This window comes from Leucopleurus acutus (genome assembly GCF_964270905.1).
Source record: "Leucopleurus acutus genome assembly, chromosome: 5".
Classification (NCBI taxonomy): domain Eukaryota; kingdom Metazoa; phylum Chordata; class Mammalia; order Artiodactyla; family Delphinidae; genus Leucopleurus; species Leucopleurus acutus.
The window spans coordinates 104,477,846-104,503,254 of NC_139147.1; the positions used below are offsets into that span (position 1 = coordinate 104,477,846).

At 34.3% G+C, this 25,409-nt stretch overlaps 1 protein-coding gene across 1 annotated transcript in view; it reads left to right on the plus strand.

Annotated features, from left to right (window-relative positions):
• The window catches only part of KPNA4 (karyopherin subunit alpha 4), a 55,383-nt gene that overhangs the window by 14,893 nt on the left and 15,081 nt on the right, over positions 1–25,409 (plus strand). Inside the window, exons 2-11 of the mRNA XM_082839900.1 lie at positions 11,280–11,324; positions 12,160–12,249; positions 12,360–12,389; positions 12,484–12,536; positions 15,597–15,692; positions 16,208–16,293; positions 18,145–18,231; positions 20,102–20,271; positions 20,371–20,415; positions 23,462–23,593. Coding sequence (XP_082696026.1) covers positions 11,280–11,324; positions 12,160–12,249; positions 12,360–12,389; positions 12,484–12,536; positions 15,597–15,692; positions 16,208–16,293; positions 18,145–18,231; positions 20,102–20,271; positions 20,371–20,415; positions 23,462–23,593 — 834 coding nt within the window. The remainder of the gene's footprint in view (positions 1–11,279; positions 11,325–12,159; positions 12,250–12,359; positions 12,390–12,483; positions 12,537–15,596; positions 15,693–16,207; positions 16,294–18,144; positions 18,232–20,101; positions 20,272–20,370; positions 20,416–23,461; positions 23,594–25,409) is intronic.

Below are 25,409 nucleotides of genomic sequence, written 5' to 3' on the forward strand. Positions count from 1 at the left end.
GTTAAGATTTCTGTACATAAAAGGACCCAGTCAACATTGTGAAAAGGCAACTGGCGGAATGGGAGAAAATACTTGCACATCTAATATGTGGTTAACATCCAGAATATATAAAGAACTCCTACAACTCAATAACAAAAAAATAAACCTCTATTTTAAAATGGGCAAAGGATTTGAATAAACATATCTCCAAAGAAGTTATACAAGTGGCCAACAAGCATATGAAAAGGTGTTCAACATTACTAGTTATTGAGGAAATGCAGATCAGAACCACAATGGGATACCACCTCATACCCATTAGAATGACTACTGAAAAAACAAAATCAAAAAAAAAAAAAAAAAAGACCCCAGAAAATAACAAGCGTTTATGAAGATGTGGAGAAATTGGTACCATGGTACAGTGTTGGTGAGGATGCAAAATTGTTCAGCCATTATGGAAAATGGTATGGTGATTCCTCAAAAAATTAAAAATAGAATTACCATATGACCCAGCAACTCCACTCCTGGGTTCGGAATATACCCAAAAGAATTGAAAAGGACTTGAAAGAGGTATTTGTACCCTTAATAGTCATAGCAGCATTATCTGCAGTAGTCAAAAGGTGGAAGCAAGCCAAGTGTCCTTCAGTGGGTGAATGGACAAATAAAATGTGGTATATGCATGCAATGGAATATTCTGACTTAAGAAGAAAGGAAATTCTGGCACATTACAATGTGGGTGAAACTTGAAGCCATTATGCTAAGTCACAAAAAGCAAAAATTGTACAATTCCACCTATATTAGGTACCTAGAATAGCAAAATTCATAGAAACAGAAAGTAGTGTAATGGTTGCCCCGGGGGAAGGGGAAATAGGGAGTTGATGTTTAATAGGTTATAGGGTTTCAGTTTATTGAGATGAAAAGAGTTTTGGACATTGGGTGCACAAAAATGCAAATGTACTGAACTCTTCACTTAAGAATTATTACGATGGCAAATTTTACATTTTTTAATAAAAATTTTTTAGTTAGAAATGGTTATGATAGTATGTTTTATGTCGTGTATTTTACCACAGTTTAAAAAAAGAAAAGAAAAAACACTTGACAACCAATGTTAGTGAGGATGTGGAGCAAGGGGAAGTCTCATTCATTGCTGGTGGGAATACAAATTGGTACAGCCACGTTGAAAGGCAGTTTGGCAAGGTTTCTTACTCTTACCATACAATTCATTAATCACACTCTTTGGTTTTTATGCAAATGAAGGTAAGTAAACTATGATACATTGAGACAATGGAATATTATTCAGCACTAAGAAAAAATGTTCTATCAAACTATTAAAAGACATGGAAGAAGCTTAAATATATACTACTAAATGAAAGATGCCAATCTAAAAAGGCCACCTCCTGTATGATTCCAGCTGTATGACATTCTGGAAAAGGCAAAAGTGTAGAGACAGTGAAAGATCAGTGGTTTCCAGAGACTGTAGGCAGAGTACAGAGGATTTTTAGGGCAGTGAAACTAATCTGTATGATACTATAATAATGGTAGATACATGTTATTTTACATTTGTCAAAACCTGTAGAATGTACCCTAATGTAAACTATGGACTTTGGGTGATAGTGATGTGTCATAGGTTTGTCATTTGTAACAAAGGTACCACACTAGTACAGAATGTTGATAGTGGAGGAGGGGCGAGGAATACATGGGAACTCTGTACTTTCTGTTCAGTTTTTCTGTGGGCTTAAAACTGCTCTAAAGTTTACTTTTCAAAAAGGTGTGTATGGCATGATATTATTCATATTAAATGTTAAATGTATTAAAACTATTACAGATGTGTTGATATACAGTCAAAACACTCATGAGAATTCAGAAAAATGGTTGCTTCTGGGAAGGCAAAAGGGGAAAGGGAGTGGAGAGGGTTGAGGTTGGAATGAGGTTTCAGCAGTATCTGTAATACTTAGAAATTCTTATTTCTTTAAAAAATAAAGCAAATGGGACAAAATAGTGATATTTATTGATACATGAGTATCTTATGATTTTCTCTACTTTTTTGTATATTTGACATTTCAAAAAATAATTTCATACTTATAGAAGTGGTTAATTTGGGAATATATATGTTGAAATGTAGTCTACTTCATTGACTGCATTGATGGAGGGGGAACCATTATTTACACAAATTTAGTCTTGTCCTGAAATATACGACCTACTCGGAAATAAGACTGCTTGTAGAGTGGCTTAAGGGAACAGGGAAGGGCTAGAGAGTGGGGTTTGTTTTCATTTGGAGAAATCTGTGTTGTGTAGATAACAGAGCTCACCTTTGGTTCTGTAACTTATTCAGGTACAGTACTGTAGCACAGTAAATAACATGTGGGTTAGAAGCTTTGAGTCTTGGGTAGTATTTTTCAGCTTATTAAGTGTCCAAGGATGGGAATAAACGGTAACAGAAACAGACCAGAATTCATAGTAGATTTGGGGTGGGGGTATTGTTTCTGTGATGACAAGCCATATTAAATTATAAAGTAAATATACAGTAATCTGATGGTTCTCAGTCCTCATCTTATTTGACCTGTCAGTACCATTTGACATAGTTAATTATGTATTCTTCCTTGAAAAGTAATTTTTTTTCACTTGATTCCAGCTTTGCACAGATTCCTATTGTCTTCTGTCTCACTGTTACTTCTTAGTTTTCTGCCCCTTAATATTTAAAGTGCCTGAAGTTATGCTCACTCTGTAGATAATCTTATCAAATCATCTGGTTTTAAATGCGATTTATACACAGCCAGCTTTCTAAGTTGATATTTTTAGTCCTAACCTCTTCCTTGAAACCTAGGCTCAAACTGACGTCTTGACTCATTTTGATTCATTATAATTATATTAAACTTAGCATGTTCAAAAGTCATATTACTCCCCAAACCTGCTCATCATTCAGTCTGCCCATCTCAGTAAATGGTAGTTCCATCTTTCACTTAACTTGGACCAAAAACCTTCCATTCCTCATTGTTTCCTCTCTTTCACAGTCTTATCTAGCCCATTAATTAGCACATTTTGTAGATTCAATCTTCGGAATATATCAATCTTCAGAATCTGCATCTCATTATGTCCCCTGCTATCACTCTGCTCCTAACTATTATCTCTAATTTGGACTACTACAGTTATGTTGTATTCCCAACACAGCAGCTGGAATGATTCTGTTTTAAGTCAGAATATGATGTCTCATTTGCTCAGAACCCATCAGTGGCTTTCTATCGCACTAAGAGTAAATGCCAAAATCTTTACAGTGGCCATCCATTTCCTTCTCCTCTGTTCATTGCATGTCAGCCACCTGGACTCTGCCTTTCCTCTTCTCTTATGTCTGGTCCTTTTTTACTTGCTAATTCCTCTGCCTTGAATACTTTCTGTCAAATTACCAGCATGGCTTGCTTACTTATCTTAAGGTCTTTACTTAAAAATATCCCTCTTCTTGGGACTTTCCTGGTGGTTCAGTGGTTAAGACTCCGTGCTCCCAATGCAGCGGCCCCAGGTTCAATCCCTGGTCAGGGAACTAGATCCTGCACGCTGCAACTAAGACCTGGAGGAGCCAAATAAATAAATAAATATTTTTTAAACATTTTTTTTAAAGTTAAAAAAAAATCCACTTTCTTGGCTTTATATTTTTTCTAATATTTGTCACTATCTAACATACTATATATTTTAGTTTTTTTTTTTTTTTTTTTTTTTTTTTTTTTTTTTTTTACAGTACGTGGCCTCTGACTGTTGTGGCCTCTCCCGTTGCGGAGCACAGGCTCTGGACGCGCAGGCTCAGCGGCCATGGCTCACGGGCCCAGCCGCTCTGTGGCATGTGGGATCCTCCCGGACCAGGGCACGAACCTGTGTCCCCTGCATCGGCAGGCGGACTCTCAACCACTGTGCCATCAGGGAAGCCCTATATTTTAGTTTTATTTATTGTCTTTCCCCACACTAGGTTCTGTGAAGTCAGAGATTTTTATCCTTTTGTTCCCTGCTGTGTCCTTAACACTGAGAACAGTTTATGGTATATAATGATCAGTAAACATTTGTTGGGTGAATTACTGGCTTTTTGTGTAGATGTACACATCTGTTTAGTATGTGAGCATAATTAGCGTTAATGCTTCTCAAATGGTGTTTTAGTAAAGCAATTCAGTGATTTACCTTTTAATGAAGTTTTTCTGTTGCCATTGTGAAAGTCTTTGAACATAAGTTCACAAAGAAAAATAAATATTTTGAAAATACTGAGGAAAAAGAAGGAAAAGTGGCTTATTTGAAGAGATATGCAACAGAAGGAGACCTAGAATGAAAAGGTAGTATGGTCTAGTATAAAGAACATTGGTCTGGGGCCAGGATAATCTGAGCCTTGGACAAGTCACTATAAAATGAGATAGTTTAAATGATTTCTATTTTTTCCAGTTTACAAAATCCTACAATGATATTTGTGTAGATTTTTCTGTAACAAAACCATGAATTTGAATTGATTATATTCATAAAAAGTACATACAAGGAAAATATTCCTTAATCTCCTGCCTTTCATGTTTTATTTTAATATGATCTTGTTTTGTAAATGGAAAAAATAATTGGTTTTCTCATGTGAGAATGCACCAAATAAACAGAGATAGCAGATTTCTTTAGCAGTGTTGACTTGGGTTCTGTTGACTTCCTTAACTTGGTTGAATCTCATTTGGTTTCTTGTTCTTCATAATTTTTCCCAATGTCTTTCCCGTATGTTTTCTTCAACTTGTTATTCAGTCAGTTCCTGAAATTGTATTTCTTCTATGAAGTACTCAAAACCTTTGAAGAGAAATGATCACTCTTGCCAGGATTTGATCAGTCTCATTCTAAAAAAGAAGGGAGTACCTTCCCTTTTGCTCATATAAAATTCAAACATGCATTGTTTGGTATAACAGGTGTCTCTATGTGTTGTCCTTAATCACTTTCTATGTGATTCTGAAAGTTCACCTTGCAGCATTTCCCATCTTTGAGAGGGTTGGTTATGTGTCTCACCAAACTTATGGTCATTTCTTAACCTTTTTTCTTTCCCTACCAAACACCTCCTCCTTGCCAGCAGCACGCATGCACAGACACACATACACACAGAGTTCATTTGTTTGGTAATAATCTCTGTTACCAAATCTATTGAAAGCTCAATGATTTCCATGTCCTTTTGGCATTTGCAGCATAATTTAAGGCCAGAAAAAAACCTGCAAAATGTGAAAACACAGAGCAGCTATGCCAGAGCCATACAATATCTTTTCATTGTTTACAATCTTGAGCTATGGCTTTCTCAGTATTCTTAGCATAGAAGTTATTGCCATGGGTAGTAACTTGTACTAATGGCAATTTTAAATATTTTTGTGACTTTGTTTTTTGAAGTTGATAACATTGATAAAATTTTTGAGACATAAAAGATGTTAGAATCCCTTCACTCTACAGATGAAGGAATTAATGCCCATAAACATGGTAACTTGACTAAGATTACAGTAATAAAAGGTAGAGCTGGGACTAGTAGCCATATACCAGTAGTTTAGCCATATGGTAGTACCCATCTTGGGGGAGACATGTATGTATTCTGTATTTTCTCCTCTGTTATGTGTGTGTGTATATACACCTCTTGTACAATATAGGTGAATATAGAAAACTTAGGAAATTTAACTTTTTCCTTTTCTTCTTACCTTTGTTTTCTAACTTTTCCAAATAGATATGTATAACTTTTGAATTTAATGTATTTCCCTATTGTTTGAATATTGATTAGATAGTGAAACTCTACTGTAATGCCATTCCTTAGAGTTAACAACTATTAACAGTTTCTAACATTTTTGTGATTTTTATCTTTTTTTTTTAATTTATTTTTTGGCTGCATTGGGTTTTCGTTGCTGTGTGTGGGCTTTATCTAGTTGAAGTGAGCAGGGACTACTCTTCATTGCAGTGTGCGGGCTTCTTATTGTGGTGGCTTCTCTTGTTGCGGAGCACGGGCCCTAGAGCACGTGGGCTTCAGTAGTTGTGGCTCATGGGCTCTAAAGTGCAGGGTCGGTAGTTTTGGCGCACGGGCTTAGTTGCTCCACGACATGTGGGATCTTCCTGGACCAGGGCTTGAACCTGTGTCCCCAGCATTGGCAGGCGGACTCTTAACCACTGTGCCACCAGGGAAGTCCCTTTGTGATTTTTACAAAAGTACATTCATGTAATTTAATAATTTTAATAAGTTAAATTTCAATGCTTATAATTTACATGTGGATTATTTTAAAGTATGGTATCTGTAGATTCGAAGTATTTCTTAAAACTTGTCCAAAAGCTTGCAAAGGTTAAATCTGGCCTCCTACAGTGAATTTACTTTTTGTTTTTTGTTTTTTTTTTTTTTTTGCGGTATGTGGGCCTCTCACTGTCGTGGCCTCTCTCGTTGCGGGGCACAGGCTCCGGACACGCAGGCTCAGTGGCCATGGCTCACGGGCCTAGCCACTCCGCAGCATGTGGGATCTTCCCGGACCAGGGCATGAACCCGTGTCCCCTGCATCGGCAGGTGGACTCTCAACCACTGTGCCACCAGGGAAGCCTGTGAATTTACTTTTAAACTTATACTCAACCTCCATTCATCTTTTTACTTGTCAGAGATAAGAACTTGATTCTACTTATGAAGACTTTTGTCTATCACTAGTAGTGCTAATTAGAACTTTTCTCTCCTACTGCTGCTATTAATAAATATTATTGCTGAGAAATAAATCCACAGTTTGAGCAAGCATATAACGTTAAGCATTTAACATTAAGCATTTTTTTATTGTCATAAATGTGAAGTTGGAATTTATTTGCTAATCACCTGCAATTTAACAACATATATGCTATTTGGCAAAGGCATAAATAAGCACCATAATGACTGCTGCTGGAGAGATCAACAAGTGGAGATGAGAGGAGGGAGAAATAGGTAAAGAATGGGAAAACAGACTTTTATAGATATTTATTTTTAGCATTTGGTTTACCATATTTATTGGATTAAACAGCTGTTGTACTTATGTTTAGGATGCAATGGTTATATAGGTTGAAAACACTAGTAACTCACTTTTAATTCTCTCTTTTTGTATATGTTCTATCTGCTACCTGAAATGCCTGTCTCTAACTGAATTTCCATTCAGTCTTAAAGATTCAGCTTATATTTCATCAGCTTATATTTCATCTTTATTACATAGTGTCTCTGCTGTTAAGATTAGTATGCACATTATAACACATTACATATATTTAAATGAATAAAGTCAAGTAACATATTTGGAATGGTGTTTGACACCCAGTGTTTGCTAAGTGTTAGGCCTTATTACTATTTTATTAAATTGTATTTTTTTGTCATAAGAGTACTACCTCCTTAAGGCCATGGATATGCTATTCTGGTCCATCCTTGTATTTCTTATGATTGGCAAGTAGGTATTGCCAATATAATAAATATTTGAATACTTGAGTGTGTGCTTTTTAGCAGGCTGTAAGTAGTAATACAGTAGTAATCCACATTGAGGGGAGGATTTGTGTGTGTGTGTGTGTGTGTGTGTAACTTTTTAAAAACTGCTTTATTGAGATATAGTTTACTTTGCATAAAATTCACACATTTTAAGTATACAATTAAATGATTTTTAGCCAATTTTCAGAGTTGTGGTAATATTACTAAATACCAATTTTAAAATATAGCTCATTACTTCACAAAAGGTCTTATGCCTGATAAATTTTTTTATTCTTTTGCTTTTTTGTGCTATTACCCAAGTATCAGTATTCCTAAGGTAAAAATGACAGGCTGGATGAAATAAAATCAAAGTATTATATCCCTTACCTTTGAATGACTAACTTTAGAATTTTCTTTAAATGTTTTTCTCTAGTAAGACTTACTGAGTCCTTACTGATCTAAACTCTAACTTTTTACTCAAGAAAATTTAAACCATTCAGTTTCATACAGTATATTATTACATCATCATATCTTAAATTAATCGTTTCTAAAGTTTTAAAGAAAACAGTATATTATATGGATAAAAAGTGACTTAGAAATTAACTAGCCATAAGTTGGAAAGAAAGTACTCTACTTTTCACCCCATTGGAGCAGAGAAAGTAATCCCTAGAACCTAGCACAGTAATGGGTACATAGTAATTATTTGTTAATTTTAAAAACTACATAACTATTAAATGGAAATGCCATTCTGTGTTCTGTAAGATTCACTTGTTTGAATTTTTTGACAATTTCTTGTTCCCTTTTGCCTGAGTTTAGAACTTTGAAGCTGTATCACAAGCAAAGAAATGTAAAAATTCTGGATGATCAGAGCAGCCTGAACTCTACTGTTTATTGGGGGTGGGGGGCTGGAGGCGGGCACCCTCTATAGCCTTTGTTTTTTAGATGGTCTTTGGCCTATAAATAAGCCTTTGGCTAGTTTGGCAGCCTTTTGGAATTCTGATTGACAGCTTACTGTATCAGTTAAGTCATGCGAATCCAGAACTATTTTATTTGTATGTAGTATGTAAAAACCCAGCTCTTTAAGATAAGTTAAGATTTAGAAAAAGAAGTCTTGTGTATCCCTTTCATGAGACCTCAGAGAAATAAAAGTCCTTCTTGATTCGAGATGGGGTTGTGATTTGAAAATGTCTAAATATCTAATACCACTTTTAAGACACTTTGTTTTTTGCAATAAAAAACATGGGTAAATGCTGCCAGGTTGTTGTGTAGGATATCTTTCTATCTAACTATTTCATTCAATCTTCTCTTTACCTTGGAGGTAACAGCTTTCTCTCAAGAGAAGAAAACTCTTTCTTGCTCTATTGTAAAGAGGTTGTCAGTTCTTTTATTTTGCAAATGTTTCTGTGGAGAGTAATAGCCCAAAGCTTATGTCACAGCAACTACAGTGCTAAATTGTTTTGACAAATCCTTTATTAAGAGTTTCAAATTATCAGAAACTAATTTAATAAGTAAGATGTACAAAAATGGGAAAAATGTGTGTAAATAAATATTTAGGTCAATATATAGCAGTTGTTTAGGATTTATTAATAGTTTGCTTTATTAAGAAGTTAAAGCCCATTCATTGTACATTAATCCTACTTTTTTAGATGGGATTACAGACTAGACTAGAAATAATCTCTGTCCCTCAAAAGTCTACCTTTTTACTGAACAAATCTTTTAAGTAGTACATTTTGCAGATTTTATTTTCTGTGAGAAACAGGACATAGTTTTATGTTATTGTTTATTTGAGTTATTTATTGTTTTTGTATTGTGATACAGCGAAAGCGCATTGTCTTGATAATAGTACTCTATATTGTACAAGAACCATAGGCTCTAAAATTGGCTTGAACTCTATTTGACTTTAAGACTTGTGGAGACAATATGGCATAGTGGTTAATTGGCTTTGTATGAGACTCTGAATTCTAATCCTGGCTGTCCCACTTCTAGCCATGTAGCCTTGGCCAAGTAGTTTAACTTCTCTAAACCTCAGTGTCCTCACTTGTCAAAGTAAAAATATTTCTTCTTACTTCTTAAAGGCTGTAATGATTAAACTATGGTGAATATTGAAACTCTTGTTGTAATACTTGTCTACTTATTTTTATTCATTTTGCAGCCTATCTTATTAGTATTTTTTAATTGTCTTGGTATTTTTATTTTATTTTAATATTTATTATTTATTTATTTAGGCTGCACCGGGTCTTAGTTGCAACATCAGCCTTCTTAGTTGCAGCATGCAGGCTTCTTAGTTGCAGAATGCATGCAGGATCTGGTTCCCTGACCAGGGATCGAACCCTGGCCCCCTGCATTGGGAGTTTGGAGTCCATTTTCTTAGCAGTTGCTGTATAGTGTATTAGAAGAGGCCTTGAAGAGAGAATTTCCAGTGCATTAGAGGAATAGCAAAGTTAGTGAGGATACAGCAGAATGAATTGAGAGAGTGATAGGAGCTGAGATCTTAGAGGTGGTAACCGGGGATGGGGGGTGGGGTGAGGGGGTGAGGTGGGAAGACTTAAGCCATTATAATGACTGGGCATTTACTCCAGAGTGGAGAGCCAGTGGATGGTTTTGAAGAGGGGAGTAACATGACCTGATTGACTTTTTAGAAAGGAGTTCTAAAAAGGAGAAAGGAGTTCTTTGCTGAGTCCTTATTCCCATGGAGTCTATGGGTGGAATTCAGGAGGTCCTGGGAACTTAGAAAAAAATTAATTACATCTTTGTTTTCACTAACTTCTAACTGAAACAGTATTCCCTTCAGTTAATAATGTAGCCAATAAACCTCAGTAGTTATTAAAGTTACCTGTGATTTTTGTCACCACCAATAAAAATCAGATTATTGTTGCAAAATGTGTTTCATCTAATATCCAGTGCAATGGGCTTTCTCTAGTTGCAGCGAGCGAGGGCTACTCTTCATTGTGGTGGCTTCTCTTGTTGCGGAGCACAGGCTCTAGGCTCACAGGCTTCAGTAGTTGTGGCACCTGGGCTCTAGAATGCAGGCATAGTAGTTGTGGCACACGGGCTTAGTTGTTCCACGGCATGTGGGATCTTCCCAGACCAGGGCTCGAACCCGTGTTCACTGCATTGTCAGGTGGGTTCTTAACCACTGCACCACCAGGGAAGTCCTCTATGTTAGGTAACTTTAAAATGAGAAAAACACTTTAAAAAACAGAATGGTTACAGTATGTGGTAGAATAATTAATGTGCTTCTTAGGAAGAATGAAATAGATCTGCCTATACCACCATGGAAGATCTTTAAGATCTTTAATTAAATAAACAAAAATAAGGTGAAGATCAGAATAAGTAGATAAGTGTGTCAAAATCATAGTAAATCTAACAATGTTTACCTTTAGAGAAAGAAACTGTGAATGGGCAGGAAGGTTCTCTCCCCTTCCCCCATCCCCCCTTGTTTAAAGCAGTTGCATTTACTAACCTTATACATATATTAGTTTTTAAATAGGGAGTTCATATGGGGGGTGAGATTACCTTGTATATATATTACTTTTTAAATAGGAAGTTCATATAGGGGGTGAGATTATGGGTTCTTTTATTCTTTGTACCTTTGTGTTTTTAATAATTCTTATGTTACAGTTTAAAATTTTTATGATATATCCAATATTATAGCTCCATTAATAATTTCAGTGATGTTCAGTATTTGAGAATGTGAATATGAAATGAAGATAGGAAATCATCTATATAATATAACCTTTATTATGAGTAAAATATGACTATGTATATATATGAGTAGAAGAAAAGATAAGGGGATGTACATCAAAATGTTAATATCAGTTTTCTCTGGCTGATGGAATTTGAGGTGATTTTTTAAAAAATAATTTTCTTTAATTTCTTGTAGACTATGAGAAGACAACGAAATGAAGTTGTAGTTGAATTAAGGAAGGTGAGCCTGATTAATATTGGGTCCTTTCAAGCATAATTCTAACAACCTTACAGCATATAGAGAAATTAGCAAATGTATATTAATCTCAGGTGCTTAATTGGCATTTCTTTTTCTTTTGAAAATGGAAAGATTGACTAAATTTGACAAGCTATTGAAGTTGACAAGATACAGTTTGTCCACTATCCAAATATAGAGATAAACACATTATCAAATGATTTTTTCTTCTGTAATTTTAAATGATTTATATAAAATATATGTCATACTAAATAGTTCTGCTATTTACAGTAGTAATTACTCCATAAAAGGAACTTGGTACTTAAAAATTTCATCAACTTTTCAAGTATTAAAGTAGGTTAGTTGAGAATATATTTTTAAGTTTGTCACAAACATTTTTAGTGAAATTCAAGTGGCCCTTCAGTTTTGTAAGGTATTGTTGATTTCTGTCTGATTTTGAACTGCGCAACTTTTGCTTTGACTTTGTTTTTAGGTGATAAAGAGAAGCTCCCAGATGATGTATAAAATGGTTTAGTACTTTTAAATAAATATGTATGTTTGGTTCTGGCTTAAACTATACACTATCTTTTTAAATCAAATTATTTTGTTTTTTAGTTTATTTTTACATTGTTCACGGTTCATTAAAAATGTAATATTTGGGGTTTGGGGCTCAAATTAGTGTTGCTTAAGTGTTTAATTCACAATTTGGTTTAATTTTCTGCATTTGCATTTTACTTTTAAAAGTCACTTCATGTTTTTTTGTAGGCACAGGACTGCCTAACCTTCGTATGAAAGTATTTAGCTTTTTAAAAATTAACTGAAGTTTTTTTTTTTTTTAAAGAATAAAAGAGATGAACATCTCTTAAAGAGAAGGAATGTACCACATGAAGATATCTGTGAAGACTCTGACATAGATGGTGATTATAGAGTGGTAAGTAATTGTTATTCTGGTAATTTAAAAATACCAGTGAAAAATTTTTACATAAATATAGAATTACAAGGTGATTTTTTTAACTTAGTTTTCTCTAACTTTTTTCCCAGCAAAATACCTCTCTAGAAGCTATTGTTCAAGTAAGTTGAGTTTCCCCCCCTTTTCATTTGTATTTCTTGGACTTAACAACTAATTACTGTGTATCTGCATCAAAAATTGTTTTGTTTTTTATAGAATGCTTCAAGTGATAACCAAGGAATTCAGTTAAGTGCAGTTCAAGCTGCTAGGTAAGTTAAATTTTAAGGACATATTTTGTAACTTACACAGGAGTTCTCTTTTGGGTTTTCACTATATAGTAGTCCTGTTTCTTATATTAACTTTGATGACAATAAAGATTAGTCATAGACCAACTGAATTTATTTTCAAAATTATTCTCTGATTTAGAGTATTAAAATTAGCAGTTTTCTAAACTCACTAATACATTGAGGCTTTAGTGTGGCTAATAGGTACAAATGCCAGGGAAAAGTTGATTTGACAGGGTATTGCTATAGACTAATAGAAAAACATTATTTATAAAGCTTTTTACCTTTTACTGATTAATAGGTATTTAATTTTATTAAAATTCAGATTCATCAAATCCTACTCAGGTAGCTAATTCTTCTCACAGTCCTCATATTGATCAAACAATGAATTGAATTAAAGCTTACTGTAGCAGTGTACAGGGAAGTACACATTAAGATTTAGGGCTACAGAGACTCCCACTTCTCAGTCAGTGTAAGAATATTTAGTTATTTTTGCACATTGTTATAAAACCTATGCACTCATATTTTAAGGGAAAACCAAAAACTTTTTACTGAGACATTTGTATTAATACATAGCTCAGGGAAGACATGGTTGTATCATAGTACAATATAGTGGTTTCTTTTTTTTTTAATTTTATTTATTTTTGGCTGCATTGGGTCTTTGTTGCTGTGTGCGGGCTTTCTCTAGTTGCGGTGAGCAGGGGCTACTCTTCATTGCAGTGCTCAGGCTTCTCATCACGGTGGCTTCTCTTGTTGCAGAGCACAGGCTCTAGGGCGCGTGGGCTTCAGTAGTTGTGGCACATGGGCTCAGTAGTTGTGGCTCGTGGGCTCTAGAGCACAGGCTCAGTAGTTGTGGCGCATGGGCTTAGTTGCTCCGCAGCATGTGAGATCTTCCTGGACCAGGGCTCGAACCCGTGCCTCCTGCATTGGCAGGCGGATTCTTAACCACTGCACCATCAGGGAAGCCCTTTGTTTTTTTATAAATAAAAGAATACCACCCTATGTTGTAATTGTAGGAAAGAAACACTTAAGCAAGAAATTGATTCTAGTTACAGAATTTTAAAGTGAAAAAAAAACTTCACAGTTTTATGTAATATCTTATCTAGTGCATGAGTCCCTTTTATGTTTATTAGACTTTCTTACTTTTGCATATTCACTTTAAATGGCCTAGAACACATACGGAAATTATAGAATTAAATGTTGCCCACCACAGGTAGAAGAACTTCTTAGAGAGAACTTTGCTATGTAGGAAGAAAATCACAGAAGTTTTCACATCTCAGAATGGCAAATTAATGTAATAGGAAGAATGATTAAGAAATTGATACATTATGCTCACCATTGTCAGAGTTGATTATAGTATTGGAGCAGCTCTTCTCAACATGAGTTCTGTAAGATAATTAAAGCCCTAAGGCAGGGGATCTCAAAATATAGTGTGTGGATCCCTAGGAGAGCCTGGGATAACTTGAGGAGGTATTATTTTCACAATAATAATAAGACTTTATTTGCCTTTTTTGTTGTTGTTTTTACTGTGTTAACATTCACATGGATGTTGCAAAAGCAACTGTGGGTAAACTACTGGCACTTTAGCACAGAGCAAGACAGTGTCACCAAACTGATGATACATTGTAGATATTATATGCGCCATTTTACAAAGAAAGAGGGACATTTCTCTTTAAGAATGTCCTCAGTGAAGTAATAAAAAATAATTTCTTTTATTAAATTTGAAACCTTGATTAAGAAAGACTGGGTTGGGCTTCCCTGGTGGCGCAGTGGTTGAGAGTCTGCCTGTCGATGCAGGGGACACGAGTTCGTGCCCCGGTCTGGGAAGATCCCACATGCCGTGGAGCGGCTGGGCCCGTGAGCCATGGCCACTGAGCCTGCGCATCCGGAGCCTGTGCTCTGCAACGGGAGAGGCCACAACAGTGAGAGGCCTGTGTACCGCAAAAAAAAGAAAAAAGAAAAAGAAAGACTGGGTTTATTTCCTGTGTTGTGCAAAGAATCGTACCATTTATTACAGAAAATACTGTGAAGAAGCATGTGGAAAAATTCTTGCTTTGTAAGAAGTTTAGAACCTAATCGGGAAGGCAAAACTATATTAAAAATAGTGATGCTCAACAGCGAATGTAGCCATATGCCGTGTATATATTCTCGGAATTCAGAGAGGGTATTTTGAAAACATTTAACTTGAAAAGGTAGAGTTTGAATAGGCAAAAAAGAGAGCATTCCAAGTGTGGGGAATAGGATTTGAAGGGCCTAGAAATTAGACTGAAATGGTCGGACAGACAACTGACCTGTTGTTGAATTACAGAGAATAAGATTAGTAGATAAATAAGATGGAGCTAGTTTGTGGAGTGTTATAAAAAACTCAGTCAAGGAGTTTACACTGATAGGGTAGTAAATTAGCAGCCATCACTTGGTTTATATAGGGGAATAATCTGATTAAAGTTGCTTAAACATTGTCTTCATATAGTAGTGCAGGGGATTCAGATGGGTGACGAGTTGTGTTAGGCCACATTTAGGATTTGTCAGCTAAAACTGCAGTCTGCCATATGTGTAAATGGGCACTAGGTATTGTTTTACTCTCTAAGCTCCATGAGAGCAAGGATGTGTCTGTCTTATTCACCTTAGTATCTCCAATATCTCTCTGGATATTTTCCTATGTATTGCTGTGTTTATTTCATTTCCTTTAGTTGTTGAGATGAGAATGTTGTTGAGCTTTTATGACCTTTGATTTGGTATATAGAGTAGGATGAAGAACTGGACACTAGTATCAGCTATAAACTTGTACCAGCATCCTATCTGCTTTTGTCCTAACTTAAAAAAAAATGGTTCATGTCTTACCATTTTTTCCTAATTATTAGTAATCTCTGTAAATTTATAAATTAATTTATAATAGAGAAAAGGTTGCATTATGTAAATTTAAAAAGTAGCTTCCAGGGAGAGTATTTGTGCCAAATATTCAGTTTATTGTAATATATCAAATGTGAATTTGAATTTAATTATATGTCATTAAGTTCACAAGGGGTATGTTTATATCTCTTATAGGAAGCTTTTGTCCAGTGATCGAAATCCACCAATTGATGACTTAATAAAATCTGGAATATTGCCTATTTTAGTCCATTGTCTTGAAAGAGATGACAAGTAAGTACATTATTTTAAGAAATAATTTAGGATGTATCCTTTGCAGAAGATAAGATTTTCTCGTAGTTAGTTTGGTCTTTAAAGAAAAAAAAAGGGGGCTATAAGGTGGAGTTGAGAAGCCAAAGTAAAAAACAGTGTAAGGAATGTTTACACCAAGAGAGGAAAGTAAAGACCAAACGGGAACTTGCGAATGATATATTTAACTTTTAAGCTTTGAAAATTGGCAAGAACTAGTTTAGCCAGATAGGTACTTGAGAAAACTGTTTGGGTAATAATGTGCAGGTATCTTAATAAAGAGTTCTTACTAAAAATAAGGACACCTGAGGAGGTTGTATGCTTTTTATACTGAAGAGATATTTTAAATAGTCATTGGAAGTTTAAAAAAAAGTACTGGGTGCATAGATCTTTTGAATAAAAATATGTAATACTTTTAAAATGCTAGGGGGAGGAGTGGTTGGTGGATATTTGGGCCAATGTAGAAATTCCTGCTGTTTAAAATTATTTGTTTTTTGTAGTCCTTCTTTACAGTTTGAAGCTGCATGGGCTTTGACAAACATTGCGTCTGGAACCTCTGAACAAACTCAAGCAGTAGTTCAGTCCAGTAAGTTGGTTATTAAGAGACAAAATTGTGATTTTCAAAAAAAAGTTAATTAAACTCAATGCTTTTCCTAAAAGAATAGAGCTATTTATACTATAAAGTAATTAAGTATTTTGAATTCAGTAACAAATAAGGTAGTTGAAATAGGCCAACTCAGGTATGTTACTTTGATCATCTTGTCCCATTGACTGACATTTTCTATTTCCAAAAATTCATTTGATTCTAAATCTGAAAACATTTTGTAATTATAGTAGTAGTTACATTATTGTGTTTATAGGACATTAGAGAAATAAAGGTGTTTTTCCTGTTGCCATACTACCTGTTGGACACTGTTAATGAGATGTCCATTATACATTTTAAAGAAATCTTCTTTTATAAAGTGGTCCTACTTTAGAGAATGGCTTGAAATTTTTTTTTCATTGTTATTATAGGATTGGTTGTTTTTTATGTTCCAAGAAATGTAAGTGGGAAATAATTATTGAAAGTAATAACTTGAATTATTTTCATAAGTACTATTTGATTCTTCTACTAAACAAAGAAATTAATAATTTTAAAGAAGGTACTTTCAGAATCCCCTTCAAATATGTAAGCAGTATACTTGTCTAATAAGCCTGTTAAAATCTTAAGCACTGTCAAGATTTTGAAAGGGAACAAAAGTGTTATCCAGTGAGGATTTTATTATATAGACACTTGTATTATAATATTACATAGAAAAGATAATTTCCTTAAATTATAATAAAACTGATTAATTTTGGGTTCAGGTGATTTTGGGGTTTGGTTTTTTTGGTTTTGCTTTGTATAGTTGACTGTTCAGTTAATTTTATGATCTCAAGACAATGTCTTAATCCCTCTTCTTTTCTCTTTTGTGTTCCTTAAAGATTAGAAAGAGGCTTAGAATTTGTTTTAACACTGCTAGTCTGTCTTAATATACCAAAAGTAATGGATAAATGAATTACTTTTTACTATAAGTAAGCATGATTGAGCTACATGTACTCAAATAGCATTTTTCAGAGCAATATCAGAGGGAAGAAAAGAAATAGAAGAATCATTTGTTCAGTGCAGTATTATTCTGTTAAACATCTCTTTGTTTTTCCTTGTGTTAAGCAACAGAATCATTTTCTGATTCAAAAGGTCTCACGTGGCACAGGAATCACTGGCCTGGCTAAAGACCCATATGATGTTATTTTAAATTTCTATATTCAAAAGTTATTTTAATAATTGAAGTTTTTTTCAAATTTGAAGCTAATGCTAATCTATAAGGAATTAATTTCTTGAAATTGGAATTAAATCCGGTTTTAACTGTGAATGAAATTTTATCAGCTTAATTTGACATTTGTCTGTGTGTTAAAACTGTCACTTTGATGATGAATAGTCTGCTAGCTGGAAATTTTCCACTACCATTATTCTAATGAAAATCATTTAATGAAGATATATTTTAAATATATATATATATATATGTGTATATATATATATTTTTTTTTTTTTTTTGCTGTACGCGGGCCTCTCACTGCTGTGGCCTCTCCCGTTGCGGAGCACAGGCTCTGGACGCGCAGACTCAGCGGCCATGGCTCACGGGCCCAGCCGCTCCGTGGCATGTGGGATCTTCCCAGACCGGGGCACGAACCCATGTCCCCTGTGTCGGCAGGCGGACTCTCAACCACTACGCCACCAGGGAAGCCCTTAAATATATTTTTGATAGGTTTCTTTCTTTTGGGATTTCAGCAAAGAAACAAGTTTGATTTTTGGTTTAGATTATAGTGTTTTCAACCTTTTTCCTTTCAATTTTATTGAAATATAATTGATATATAACAGTATCTTCAAATTTAAATGATAGCTTATGTTTTCCTCCTTCAGATGCTGTTCCACTTTTCCTGAGGCTTCTCCATTCACCCCATCAAAATGTCTGTGAGCAAGCAGTGTGGGCATTGGGAAATATCATAGGTTTGTCTAAAACTTGTAATACTAGTCCAACAATCATTGTTATCATGTACTGTGTAATAAAAATGACTACTAGTAGTTGAAAAGAAAAAGCAATTTGCCTTTTTTAGTACTAGTTTTTATGAACTAGTTTACAGAAATTACAGCTGTTTAAGTATAAACCCATAGTAAACAGAATGAACATTTTTGTTGCTTGTGATACCAGTATATCTCTTTGTATATAGTCAGCTCTTAATTATTTGAATAATTATGAAATATGTATGTGATTTAGGTATTTTCCTCTTTCTCCTTTATTATGTTGGTCCATTTTATTCCTCAACTCTCTTACTATCCTAGGAAATATTAAGAAAAAAGGAGGAGGCAAAACATAAACCAAAATTTTTCTCTGTAATAGCAGTTCTGAGAAGAATCTAAATTGAAATTTTTTATATCTCTTGTGGATTTTAGTGCAATGAAGTATAGTAATGTTATCCACTGTCATCATGAGGTCATCATCATACATGTGGTATCTGTACCTTATAGGCAGTCTCATTAAATGTTGACCACCGTGATTGCCATACCTTCAGGTTTTTTCTGATAAATAATTGTAGGAAGAATAATTAAAGACAATTCCAGTATTTCAAGAATTTGTTTTTTAACTACAACCTAACTTCACCCAAACTCAAAAATTCAAAAATCTATCCTCCAGTGGAGAATGGAAAAAATCTGCAGTCTGAACTGTATTGTGTACCATGATGTTAAAAGTTACTTTTGCCACAGATTTTTTTATTTTTGCATAGAAGTAATCAGTTTTGCTCTGATATACCTCCTCTTTATTACCCTTTTGGGGGCCAAGATGGAAGGTAAGGTATGGTTAGTGCTCCACAATTGCGAGTTTTCAAATGGGAGAATTTCCCTATAAACTGTTCTTGGCATATGGTATATTACTGTTAGGAATGCTATCGTTTGTATATCCAGAGTCTCTCACTTTTATACCAAATTGTAGATTTAGAACTATTAGTACAACATCTTGATCTTTGGCTTTTAATTCCAGTGACATTTTAGAATTAATTAGAATACATGGTTGCAAAAAGAACAAGCATTTTATCTTCAGATACCACAGTGCAGGGCAAAGTGTTTTCACTTACGGAATGTAATACTTCAGTGTGGCTTTCATACTACAAATTATAGTGATACTCTAGATAGAGGAAATTAAATTTGGCACTTTTCTCTGGGGCAGTGATTCTCAAACTCTAGCCTGTTATCAAAATTATATTAAGGGCTTGTTAAAACAGAATCCTGGACCCACAGAGTTTCTGTTTCAACAGATTTGGAATAGGGCCCCAAAATCACTATGGGAACCACTGATCTAGGGGTATTGGTTCCCTCTCCCCTGCCTTTTTGAGACATAGTTTCTAAGTGTATAGAGTAATTTATAGTTAATACTCTCTATGCTTTGATATTAGATCATCAGTATAAATTCTACAAATATTTTCTCTGTAATGGTATTTCAATATATCTCTTTTTATAACGTGAAAGTTTCTTAAACTTAGAGTACCATTGAGAGAGAAGAGAAAAAGCAAGAATTCTGTGTTCACAAAGTACTTTAAAGCCTTACTGAGGCTTTTAGATGGCATAAAAACATTTTAGATGGCATAAAAACATTTTAGGGTGAACAGCATATAAACCTGAATACATGAATAATGTGCAAAAAAATCTTAGTACCTTATCTTGCTTCTCTTGGCTCAAAGAACTAGGTTATTATTGTCTAAAACTTTCACATAAAACAAAATAGTGTACTTGGTTCAAATACAGGAAGTAGCATATTGAACCCAGTGCTTTACGTTTTCTGAGTTGCTTATTGTATTGAATTAATAAATCCTTCTTCCTACAGGTGATGGGCCACAGTGTAGAGATTATGTCATAAGTCTTGGAGTTGTGAAACCTTTACTTTCCTTCATAAGTCCATCTATTCCTATAACATTCTTAAGAAATGTTACTTGGGTTATGGTCAACTTATGTCGCCACAAAGACCCACCCCCCCCAATGGAAACCATTCAGGAGGTAACAAGTATTTTTGTTTTCCTTTAAAGTAAAGTAGATACCATTATGTGTATATTTTTATCTGTGTATATTTTAAAATCTATATATTTCTCTCTTCAGATTCTTCCAGCTCTTTGTGTTTTAATTCATCACACAGACGTAAATGTGAGTAAATGCTTCCCGTCATATATTTTTATATGTATATATGGTTAGGGCTTATCCCTATGACACAGGGGAGAAAATGACATTATGTCAGTGCACTCTATCAAATGTTTTCATTTCAGGAGCTGCAATACATAGTTTGGTATTTATATTTTCTCTGTGTTTACCCATATCACAGTATGAAATTTCAGTGAAGAAATCAAGCCTTTTATTTTGGTCTGGGCAGTAATGTATGTGCATATATTATATATTAGTGTTGTGAAAACTGGCATTGGAAGTTCTTAAAGTTGCCAGTTAGTAATCTCTCTCACTAAGATTTTATCTTTGATTGTTCATGAGCTTCTTATGAAAGCTCATTTTGACAGCTGGCCATTGAGAGAACACTTACACCTAGTGGTATTATTTTTCGAAAGGTAAAAAAGAGAAATATTTGTGCCTTTATGCATGGGTTTGTATTCATATACCATTCTTACACCAAACCATGAATATCAGTTGCTCTTTAATTTCATTTTTACTCTATTAATTCATTTATAATGACTTTGGTAATGGCTTCACTTGGTGTAGAGATAATTGAGTGTACAAACAAAAAGGAAACAAATCAGTGCAGACTAGATTTTAAACATAATAAATATATCCTACTCATACTAACACAGAGAGCAAAGGAGAAAGCAACTCAGGAAGTATGAATGAGTGGGAAACTGCCATAACTGCTTATAAATTCAGTCTAGCCTTTATTGTATTAGAAGAGCTAGGAATATAATGGGTAAAAGAAAATCACATGGATAAAACTCATAGTAACAATCAGAACCTTGTGTAGTTCTTTAAAAACACAGTTTGGTATGATCACTGTCTGACAAGCTGCTTCATTCCTTCACAGTTTCTAGGGTATTAATACCCTTTTGCCAGGATCTCTGTAAAGATATGGAGCAAATTAAAGTTAGAATTATACTACATCAAGCAGTGACATAATGTGCTTGATTTATTCATTAGATGAACATGATCTTTGTCCTAAAGATATTTTTTCTAGCTCCAGATAGTCTAGGGTGTTTAAAAAACAAACAAGCAAAAACAAATTTTGGTTTTGGCTTATTATAGCCAAATTCTTTTTTTTTTTTTTTTTTTTTTTTGCGGTATGCGGGCCTCTCACTGTTTTGGCCTCTCCCATTGCGGAGCACAGGCTCTGGATGCGCAGGCTCAGCGGCCATGGCTCACAAATTCTTTGATTAAATTAGTTTTTTGTATTTTACTTTTATTAAAAGATTTCCAAAGAAAGATTAATCTCAAAGTTTACAACTCTTCTGGAAAACTAGACATCTTGGTTGACCTTATTCAGAGATGTATTGTGTTCTTTCCACTTGTTTACCCCAATCCATTTGAGATTGTAACTGTTTTTCTTGCTCTTGATATATCTTGAATTTCTCAAGCCAGTTTGCATTGTTCTTTTTTAGTAGCATTAGTAATATTGTTTACTAAACAATAATGTTTACTAAAAATGAAATCTTCTTAGGTTAACACTTAGGAGCAAGTTCTTAAATCAGGCCATCAAAGAAATAAAAAAAATAAAATAACGAAACTGCTTCCACAAACCATAAGTGAAACATTGAAATTACACTCTGGTTGTAATTAGTAAACTTATCATAGACTTTGCTGACACAAAAAGTACATATGAGATCAGGTCTGATTTAAATTATGATTTTGATGTGAGCATACTAATGACATGTTTAGTATTGGGCCTTTTTAAAAAATATATCTGGATTTTACATACAGTCATGCACAAAGTAACTTGAAGTTTTTTTGCCTATGTCAGCAAATTTTGGCAAAAAAAAAAGTTACTTTTGTAAGTTGAAATTTAGTTGTCTCACATATTTTGATACCACTTTATGTGTGTGAATTTTTCATTTGGTGTCTTCTTTTTACGTTAAAAATATCCATAGTGCTTTCTTGAATTTCTGAAAGGAAAAATGGCAAAGTGCTATTTTCTTCTAGGAGCTTCTTGGATGTTTTAAACATATCATTGATTTAGAATTTAAAGATTTCAGACTTCTCTGGTTTGTCTTTTGACACAGAGTTCATATTCCAGAAAAGCTTTCGGAAGTAAAAGTTTCAGGCACAATTATTTAATACTGTGTCTTTGTCAGTAATTGTATTATTTAGCAGTTTAACAGTTGTTTGTCATTCTTCGTTTTGGCCATAACTTCTAATTAGGACTTCACATACAAAGAAAGAAGAAACACAATGGCCTGTTGCACTTTGAAATATAATCATTATAAGTTAATTACAGAGGCTTTTTTTTTTTAAGTACTTTTGGCACCTGATGTAAATTATAGTTTTGCTTGGTTGGTTGGTTTTTTGGGGGTTTTTTGTTTGTTGTTGTTTTTTTTTTTTTAAACTAGAACATGTTTTTTGATTATAGATCTCACAAGTTGACCTATGGTTGCTTTTAATGTCTTGATCTGCAGCTGTGGGAGATTCCTATTTGGGAAGTTGCCTCTGGTTTTATAAGGCAAAGCATACTGGTTGGAAAAGATGAAAGTACTATAATCCTAATACTGGAGTATTGGCTTTAGACCTACCAACATGGTATTGATGCAAGAACACCTTGAATATATTCACCTAGCCCAGATGCTTTGAACCACCTTGTATGTTGGATACATATACTCTTTCCAACTACATGCGTTTATCACAATGTCCTTGGACCTAGTATCCCTCAATCTGAGCATTCGGGAAAGAGAATGTCTTTTTCTCATATTTTATGTGCTATGTAGTGTGTTTGTATCTTTGTGAGTTAAGAGTGGATACCAATCTGTGAGCAAGATCATAATTAACCTAAATATCCTAAATATGGCTAGAAGATAAGATGCACACACTTGATATAGACGTTCATAGATGACAATGCTTAATATAATAGAGAAGATTGATTCCAGTGAATTTAGGTGAGAGAAAAGGGAAGAAAGAAGATAGTAGAACAATCATAGGTTAGTCCATATGGTTAAGAATTTTTGAAATGAGAAAATATTCAAAGACTATTTGAATTCTTTTTATTCATTAGATATTGGTAGATACGGTCTGGGCCCTCTCTTACCTTACTGATGCTGGCAACGAACAGATACAGATGGTAATAGACTCTGGAATAGTCCCTCATTTGGTTCCTCTGCTCAGCCACCAGGAAGTTAAGGTTCAGGTGAGTTTTTTATTGATAAAAGCATGTCACTGTGTGCTTTAAGTGTGACATTTGAACATGGGTAATGTCAATAGTGTAAAGTATTTTTTTAGCCTAATAACAACATATCTGTGATGAAAAGAGTGAGTTATTATATCCCCATTTTAAAGATGGAGAAAATGAGATAGATTACTACAAGAACCTCCTCCTCCCCACCCCCCAAACCTCCCCAAAAAAGCCAAGTTGACTTCTTTGTAAATTACTGATTTCTAACGCAGACCAGGGCAGTTCATATAGCAACTTGGATAGCATCTGAAACAAGTACTGATTATTTTTCCTACTTTTCCTATTTTTCTTCTTCCACTCTCCTGCTCCTTCCCCCACCCCCCTCCCCCCAACAGCTGTCCTTTTTTATTCTCCTTCACTGCACCTGGCAAGTTTAGTTAATGCTTAGCTTCACTGGCACTGTGATAAAGGCTTTGTACTGAAATGTGCTGCTTAGGGGTTTCCTAAATTGTCTTCTCTCAGTTATTTAAAATTTTTTTCTTTAATTTTGTTTTGTTTTATTATTTTAAAATCCTTCCATGTAAATATTTATCCCAAAGAATCTGCATCTAGAAAGAGCCAAAAAAGAGAAGGTGAGAAGTTCACACAAATATTATAAGCAGTAGCTGTCAAACTACGGTGGTAAAGGGAGATGCAGCAAGCAGCAAGCTCTCCCTGTCCTTCTGAGGTAAATAGCATGCTTTAATCTTAGAATGACTAAGAGCCTATAAAGCACAATAATAGCATAAGGAAAACTGTTAACCTGATTCACTATTTCTCAACCATGGCTGGACAATAAAATCAGCAGTGGGAAGCCTAAAGAAAAAAATTAGTGTATTTCCCTTGCTCTACTCCTGGAAATACTGTTTCAGTAAATCTGGATATTTCCTAGAAACCTGGGCTTTAAAAAGCTCTTTAGGTTATATTCATGTACTGTCAAAATGGAGACTCACTGCTATAAAATTTAAAGCACTTTAAAGAAAAGAGGGAACACTTAGCTAAATTCAGAAGAATTGATTATAGAATAAGTTGTCATTTAGGGTTATTTGTGGTTTATTTTAAATATTCCTACTAGATTCTTATGAAGTTTGCATTTCTTAAGTGTGGTACTTATGTCTTGGTATAGGTTTTTGGTTTGCATTTTGTTTTTGTTTTTTTCAGAATGCATCTTCAGTTTTAATACTGGACTTTATTGAGAAAATAGGGCTTGGACTTTCACTTGAGCCAGCTCTCAAGGAAAGTTATGTTCTGTACTTTACCTGGTAACTAATAGAGATTTTTTAAAACTTTTTCAACTTTCATGCCATAATTTAGGAACATAGAAAGAATAATGTAATGAACTATGTAGATTTCCTCTATAGCTCTACTTCCCCACCAAATTATTTTGACACATATTCCAGATATCTAATTTCACTCAGGTTGCATCTCTAAAAAGTAAGGCTATTTTTTTTTAACATATCCACCATACCAATAATTAGAGCACTTTAGGAAACCGTAATGTTAAAATCCAATCAGTATCTGAATTTTACTTATTGCCTCATTTTTTTTTTTCACAATTTGACCAAATCAGTATTCAAACAAGGTCAACACATTGCATGTGGTAGCTATGTCTTTATGTTTCTGTTACTCTACAACTTTCTTCTCCTTTTTTTCTTTCCCATGTTAAATTTACTTGTTAAAGAAGCTAGGCCACAACAAAACGTTTTTGAAAGAAGTTGAACAAGACCTAAATTAGTGGAAAGACATCCATGTTCGTGGATTGGAAGATTCAGTATTATTAGGATGGCAGTAC